This window comes from Nicotiana attenuata, chromosome 12 (assembly GCF_001879085.1).
Source record: "Nicotiana attenuata strain UT chromosome 12, NIATTr2, whole genome shotgun sequence".
Classification (NCBI taxonomy): Eukaryota; Viridiplantae; Streptophyta; class Magnoliopsida; order Solanales; family Solanaceae; genus Nicotiana; species Nicotiana attenuata.
The window spans coordinates 2,223,474-2,231,569 of record NC_032000.1 but is presented as its reverse complement, the minus strand read 5'-3'; the positions used below and the strand labels follow the sequence as shown (position 1 = coordinate 2,231,569).

General features: G+C 37.3%; 1 protein-coding gene across 1 annotated transcript; it reads left to right on the top strand.

Annotated features, from left to right (window-relative positions):
* On the top strand, window positions 2,209-7,833 carry LOC109235157 (putative SWI/SNF-related matrix-associated actin-dependent regulator of chromatin subfamily A member 3-like 1). Its single transcript, XM_019401143.1, has 4 exons — window positions 2,209-2,679; window positions 3,059-4,284; window positions 5,759-6,050; window positions 6,824-7,833. The coding sequence occupies exons 1-4, from the start codon at window positions 2,340-2,342 to the stop codon at window positions 7,621-7,623; spliced, it is 2,658 nt and encodes an 885-aa protein (XP_019256688.1). The 5' UTR covers window positions 2,209-2,339; the 3' UTR covers window positions 7,624-7,833.

Sequence of the window (8,096 nt, the reverse complement as noted above, 5' to 3'; positions counted from 1 at the left end):
TAGACCTAAGGCAATCTTCATAATGTGGCTACAACTACAGGGGAGACTAGCTACAGCAGATAGATTAGTGAGATGGGGATTAACAATGGACACAACGTGTGCACTATGCTAGACTCAATTGGAAACAAAGGAACACCTGTTCGTTGAATGTGATTTTGCTAAGGCTCTATGGAGGAAGCTGCAGCACTGGCCACAATGGAAAGAAACAGCAGAAACATGGAACCGACACATAGATTGGGCTATTCAAAGAGCCAAAGGGAAGTCACAACAAGCTTAAATTTTTAGAATGGTGTATGCTGAGTGTATATATGCGGAAAGGAATCATAGAGTTTTTGAAAAGAACTATAGGAGCTGGAAAACAATTGTGCGTGAAATAGCCTATATCTGCCATATAAGAGCAGTTCCCAGAGTCAAGGTTTTGTTACAGAGTTTTGTGTTTTAGTTTCTAGCTTTAATTTTCAGTTGAGAACTACTTGTACATAGTGGAGAGTTAAGGATAAGGTAGAATTTAGATAGCTAATTGTGTTGATTAGCTATGGTTTTGTACAGTTTCAAAGGTGATTAATACAATAGTTTAGTTACCAAAAAAACAATAAAAAAATAAATAAAGAAGATATTTACATAATAATCTAAATTGAAAAAACTAGATGGATAATTTCTTGAAGAAATAATTAAGATAAATAATGTCAGAACTCAGAATAAAGGGGCACAAACAAAATAAATAACTTCTTGCCTATCCATATACTGCTACTTATAAGGAACGGAAACATACTAGTAGGATTTTTTTAACGCTCCTTCAAATGAAATATTATTTTTATAGGTTGTTTTAGAAGATTTCTGACTGTTTACATATTTATCAGAAAGAATTACAAGAAAATACACGTGACTTCTTGCTATAACAAAAAATGGCCCATGCTTTTAAGTTTTACCCTACCTAGCCCATATTGTACATATTTTGAAAGCATTAGCAAATTCAAAACCTGTGTTCTTACATTCCTTGTTTCTAAAAGCTATGGAGTTAAATCTGTGATCTCACAAACATTGCTTTCACTCTCTCTTCTTCTCACATCTTCTACATATGCTTTAAAGGGCCGTGTATTTTCTGTTTCTCCCCCTGTTTGCAATGTCAGAAAATTGAAGAGTAGAAGTCCACCATTGAAGGCCATTCAAAGCTTTGCTTTCGAAAATAAGATTTTTTGAGTTTGTTAGTTGTTTGGATTGGGTGTTGTTCCAATTGATTGAAAATATCAAAAGGAGTTCAAAATTTAAATTTGAAGTGATTTGAGTAGTTGGGCAAGATTTGAGTTAAATTTCAGAAAAGACGCAAGGTAGAAGACGAAATCAGTTTTTTGTATAATTAAGTATAATCTTGTATAATAGTGTATATGGGTGTATAAACACATCTTATACACTTTTATACACCTTTATACAAGCGTCTGTAGACGAACTTCTTTCACAATTTCCAGTTACAATTCTTGTTCAAAACCAATCCAAATCTCCATTAAATGACTTCAAATTTTATATACTACCTCCTTATACTATTTCTAATAAGTCTAAATAACACCCACTCTAAAATGTTAAACCCACATATTTAAGCTTGTTAAAAATCTAATTTTCACCACCCAAATGGATTTGGTTTGTTGAACTAATATTTGAGTCACAGTTACTGATTCAAAAATTAACTTAAAAGCTTGAGTAATCTTTTTCAAAAATTAAATAGTAATTTTAAGAATCTATTGGAGTTGAATGTTGAGTATTAGCCTATTATTTTTGGGCTAGTTGGTTGTAAATTAAAATATCTGCTATAAAATAAAAAAATAGGGAGCCCAGTTATTCTTATGTGAAATTTTCCCATTTTATCATCTTAACATAATAATCTAAACTGAAAAAACTAGTTAGATTATTTCTTGAAGAAATAATTAAGATAAATAATGCCAGAACTTAGAATAAAGTGGCACTGGACAGAATAATAACTTCTCGCCTATCCATATGCTGCTACTTATAAGGAAAGACTCAAAACTCAAAAGTCGAGACCTCTAGTTAAGGGAATAACAACCCCATCCGTTGCACCATATTCTTTTGTGGTGCAAGTTTAACCACGGTTTAGGGGTTAGTATAGTGAAACAAATATTGGTATGGACAGGTGTAGTAATCACTCTGGAAAGGGCCAAATTTCAATAGGATATATAAAACTTGGGGTAACAACCATCCTAACACACTTTAAAAACTCCTCCCTTTCTCCCATAAACGGTCTTCAATTCTCCTCTTTTGAAAAGTCCGAAAGTCCTCCACTAAAAACATATCACTTTTAAAGTTCCCAATTAATTGAATAGAAGAAAATGGTGGAAGGGCAAGACCCAGTAGAGGTATTCATGAGGCTAGAACGGTGGCCTCTATCACCGCTTGAAGTGGAGGCGGAGGAGGAGGAGAACGAGTCCCAGTCATCAGGGGAGATGTACATGGTGGGTTTTGTGATCGCCAACGTTGTGGGTCTTCAGTACTACAGTGGTAGAATCAGCGGCCGAGAAATCGTTGGCCTTCAACGTGAACCCCTCAATCAGTATGACCCAAACGCGATTAAAGTTCTCAACACTCGTTCCGTTCAAGTTGGACACATCGAACGCTCCGCCGCCAGGGTTTTATCACCGCTTTTGGACGCCCACGTCATCACCATTGACGGTAATTCTTTTTCTTTTGTTCTTCCCTCATATGTCATTCAATGGTTAAAAGAATCTGAAATTGTTTCAAACCTCCGGTAATTGCCCTTCATTTTACTTTTCGAATTTTAGCTTCAGTAGTTGGATAACTTTTTGAATTCCGTACTCATGGGTTGCTTGCATCACCTTAGGATCTTGGATGTAGGAATCAAAATTTAGTCGAGTGTAAATTTAGATTCTGTTTCTTTCTCTTTCCACTATTACCTAAGTTTTTCTACTGGAGAAGCCGGTTTGTTCTTTAGTTATAGACTTACAGTCTGTGACTCTTCAAATGTTATGAGAATGATGCTTGATTGTTATCGGTCTGTTTGTAAATAAGTTTGTTTATCATTTCTGCATAGGAATTGTTCCAAAGGTGGCTCGTCCAGGAAACAGATACAAACTCCCCTGTCAAGTTCACATCTTTGCGAGATTGGAGGCATTTGGAATTGTAAAATCAGCAATTACAAATGGTGGGTTGTATTTGATTGGCGAGAGCGATCCGTCGTTTACACTTTCTGAGGCGGAGGTAGTTAAGGAAAAAAGAAGTACACCAGAAGGGAGGGACATCGATGAGATATTCAAGCTTTTGGATGAAAAAGTCAGTAAAAAGGAAGAACTGAAAGCATTGGAGCCACCCAAAAATATAATAAAGTCGGAGCTTCTTCTGCACCAGAAGGAAGGATTGCAGTGGTTGGTTCAGAGAGAGAACTCTGAAGAATTGCCTCCATTTTGGGAAGAGAAAGAGGGTAGTTATGTGAATGTTTTGACAAACTACTCTACCGATAAAAGACCTGAACCAATAAGAGGTGGAATATTTGCAGATGACATGGGGTTGGGGAAGACGCTTACTCTTCTTTCTTTAATTGCTTTGGATAAACGTGGTGGTTTTATTTCATCTTCAATCAAAAGTGGTCATCAAAATGCCGAGAGAGATGATGGATTAGATGAAGAGGAAGACAAAAATACTGCTTCTATTAGTAAGAGGAATAAGAGGGGAAGAGTTAGTAGAAAGACTGACAATTCACGAAAGAAGCAAAAGACTGAACGAGTAAACACACTACAAGTGAAGGAAAAATCAGCTTGCAGTCCTGACAGACGTTCTGGCAATTCAAGTTCAGGGACGACATTGGTTGTTTGTCCACCAGCTGTACTGTCAGCGTGGATCTCACAAATTGAGGAGCACACTAAACCAGGGTCGCTGAAGTCATATATTTATTATGGAGAGCGGACAGGAGATGCCAATGAGCTGGCAAAGTTTGACATAGTTTTAACTACTTATAGTATTCTGGCTAGTGAAGACACATGGATAGATTCTCCCATAAAAAAGATAGAATGGTGGCGAGTTATCTTGGACGAGGCACATGTCATTAAGAATGTGAATGCTCAACAAAGTCGAGCAGTTAACAACTTGAGAGCTAAACGGAAGTGGGTGGTAACAGGAACACCAATACAAAATAACTCATTCGATTTGTATTCTTTGATGGCATTTTTGAGATTTGAGCCTCTGTCTATTAAAGCCTATTGGAACAGTTTGATACAACGTCCACTTGCCCAGGGAGATGAGAAGGGGGTGTCAAGACTGCAGGTAAGCTCTTCTTATTTGCTCTTTTTTTTGTTTTTCTTTTTAAATAAGTTTGTGTTGGATTGAAAGCCTCAGTATTTTCTCTTTTCGCGCTATTGTCTCTGTAATTGTACCTTCCCATATTTATCATGCTTTTCATCCCTTCCCATCTTGGCCGTACTTAGAAAATTATGCTATTTCCACAACGTTTTTGTAGATGAACTTTGAAATGTAAGGAGAAGAGCTTTATGTTTAGATGCTCTAGGTCCTTTTTGTACCATACTGTATTAAATGTTGCTCCTTTCCTCTCTACTCCTAAATCAGGAGAGGAAGTTTCCGAGCACCGGACAAATGGTTGAGCAGTTGGTTATGTGGGGAGGGGTAGAAGGGCTTTTTCCGGAAGGAGGGGTGGGAAGCTGGGTGGCTTAGTCTTAGGCTTTGGTAAAATCTACCAAGTATTATACTGTTATGAGGTTGGAGGCTCAAATAGTTTGTGCGACCAAGAATAAGGGGAAGGTAAAGGCTGATCCAGTTTCAGGCAGTAAAAGTCAGCACTAAAGCTGGTTCTGACTTAGAGGGTGTTTGGATTGGCTTATAAAAAGTAGCTTTTAAGCTAAACGCCAAAAGCCATAAGTTGGCAATACCCAACTTTTTGCTTTTGGCTTATTTTTTTGTACTTTTTATGCCTAAAAGTAAGTGCTTTTAAGCACTTTTTATCATTGCTAAACGCCACACAAACTAAAAAAGTGCTTAAAAGCCAATAAGCACTTAAAATAAGCCAATCCAAACACCCTCTTAGTATCTGAGCGCCATTTCTGTGGTAAAGTTTTATAGTGTACCTAGGCTCTGTTGCTAGTTAGTTTCAATGTTCTAGTTCCTTTTGAGGGTGTACGTCTAACTGTTTAAATTTAGGATATAGCTTACTCTATCTTCAAGCAAGTTTGGTTAGTGCTGCTGGTTTATTTATATCGGTAAAAGGTTATTTATTTTTAAGGTACACTTCTATTGAATTTCTGATGCATGAGTCTTCACTGATCGACAATACTTTGAAGCAATGCAAGTGTGTTGTGTTTGGCTTCTTTGGCATACATTGTATTCTTGAGGCGTTTAGTGCACGCAATATTTTCGCTATAGTTTATAAAGTTTTGTTAGAGAAAGACTTCTCTGACAAATACAAATGCAAGCTTTAGAACACTATTTCACCATTTGCATTGTTGAAGCACAACTCTGGAATCTGAGATTTAGCTGATCATTCCTGGAAATTCCTCTGAACTTATTATCACTCTGATTTACATATATCTCTGAGAAAGAATGTGGTTCGTGAAAAGAAGTAACAATTTGTTTGTTTATTATTTCAATTTCGTTAGTGTGAAGGATTAGTTGCTAAATCAAGGCAAGTGGCTGTTATCCATTCTCTTACCCTTTTCATAGTTAATTAGTTGTACACTATGTGCCCTACTAGTTTGCTTTAAGATTCTGATCGTCATTGTCATTTCAGGTCCTAATGTCAACCATGTCTTTGAGAAGGACCAAAGAAAAGGCTCTAATTGGTTTGCCATCAAAATCTATTGAGACTTTCTTTGTGGAACTTTCTGGAGAAGAAAGGGAAATTTATGATCAGATGGAATCAGAAGCTAAGAGGATTGTCAAGCAATACATGTCTTCTGATAGCTCAATGAAAAATTATTGGACTGTGCTGAGTGTAATTGTACGACTTCGACAAATCTGTATTGATTTAGCCTTGTGTCCTTCAGATCTGAGATCGTTACTGCCATCAAATAAAATTGGAGGTTAGACTTGATATCTCTCGCACTTATTTGTTCTTACTTTGTGTACAAAGTAAATAGACAGGCGAAAAGCCGAAAATCATCTTTACTGCCATCAAATAACATTCGACAGTCTGTCGAATTTATTTGTTCTTACTTTGAATAGATAAGATATCCAGATGTGGTTGTTACCTGTTAAATTACTTTCAAACCTAAGCTACTTTGTATAGTGGATTCATTTTGAATTACTTTAGTTTCTTTTCCACTGAATATCATCATAGGAGATAAGTTTGGGTTTTGCCGACCGACAACCTCCCCACAAAAATGTGGAAATAATCTGATTAGCTGGAAATTACCTGTGCCATTGCAGTGTTTCCTTAAATAAGTGAGAAACACGTGCTATAACATGTCAACTTCCTGTTTCTGAGTAGTGTATACCTTTTTTGGAGGGATAATATAGGCAGTTCTTTGTCATTATTGAGTTAGAAGCTGATTTCTGTCCTATGTTGTTACGGTTCAAGTTGTTGGCAATGCTTCCTTGGGGTTTGCAGTTGCATGTTTTATAAAAAACAAAGCTCCTACTCTATAATTGGTTCTGTTTCTTTTGCAGTGGTTGACAAAATATTGCATGTTTGTATTTTTTGTTGCCTTTTCTGTAGGTTTGATAAGTGGGAATTTAATCATTTCCGAAAGAAGATGTTTAATTAGCCAAGTAAAAGGCCTTTTGTGCTATCCTGCTTTTCTTATGTTGTTCAGCTAGTCAGTGAGTAATGCATTTAAGTATTGAATTGAACCAGATGTGCACAGCAACCCACAGTTGTTGGACAAAATGCTCTCAGCATTGCAAGATGACGAGGGAATTGATTGTCCAATCTGCATTTTTCCACCAACCGATAGTGTCATTACTTGTTGCGGGCATATATTTTGCAAGTCTTGCATTTTGAAGACCATAAAACGTGCCAAGCCTTGCTGCCCACTTTGCCGTCATCCGCTGTCAGAGTCTGACCTATTTTTCTGCCCACCTGAAGCATCTAATGCAGCAAATAGTGGAAGTCCTTCCACTGCATCTTCCAAAGTGAAAGCACTCCTAAAACTTCTCTGTGCATCAAGAGATGAAAGCTCTAACAGAAAATCAATCGTCTTCTCTCAGTTCAGGAAGATGTTGCTCCTACTTGAAGAGCCGCTTAAAGCAGCTGGTTTTAAGATATTGCGGTTAGACGGGTCAATGAATGCGAGAAAGAGAGGCCAAGTAATTAAGGAGTTTGAAATCCCAGCTCCGGAGGGGCCTACCATCTTGCTTGCAAGTCTAAAAGCTTCAGGTGCTGGAATAAATCTTACAGCTGCGTCTAGAGTCTATCTACTGGAACCTTGGTGGAATCCAGCAGTTGAGGAGCAAGCTATGGACAGAGTCCATAGAATTGGTCAAAAGGAAGATGTGAAGATTGTGAGGATGATTGCAAGAAGCACCATTGAAGAGAGGATACTTGAACTGCAAGAAAAGAAGAAACTGCTGGCAAGGAAGGCTTTCGGGAAGAAGGGCTCGAAAGATCAAAGGGACATTAGCTTAGATGACCTTCGCACCTTGATGCACTTGTGAGTCATTCGTATTTCTTACTCTCGCCTTTATCGAGCTGTAGATGGATGGATGTATATGTTTTGTAAATGCTCAACTTTACTATCCTTCTGATCTTTTTTTTTTGTCAGAAATGCATGCCTATTCAGTTAATGCAATTTTTCTCTGCTTTGAATTATTTTGCTATTATTTTCTGTAATCCATTGGATGAAATTGGAAATAGTGCTTTGAACTTGCTCTTGTGGCTTTTGTAAACCATCCTGATATAGGGCTGGAGCAAACAGTTCCTCCTTGCCAGTAACCTATGTAACTAGAAAAAAGGTTGGGCCAAATTGGGCTGTATATTTGGATCTCAAGTGGGCCTGCATATCTATCTGAGAATTTTCACCTAGCTATACTAAATTATAAACTTATTTACCCCTAGTAGATCACTTAATTATATACAAATTAGCGATAAATTAGTTTCCCTTTTGCCCCATTTGTTGATCGAGATCCTG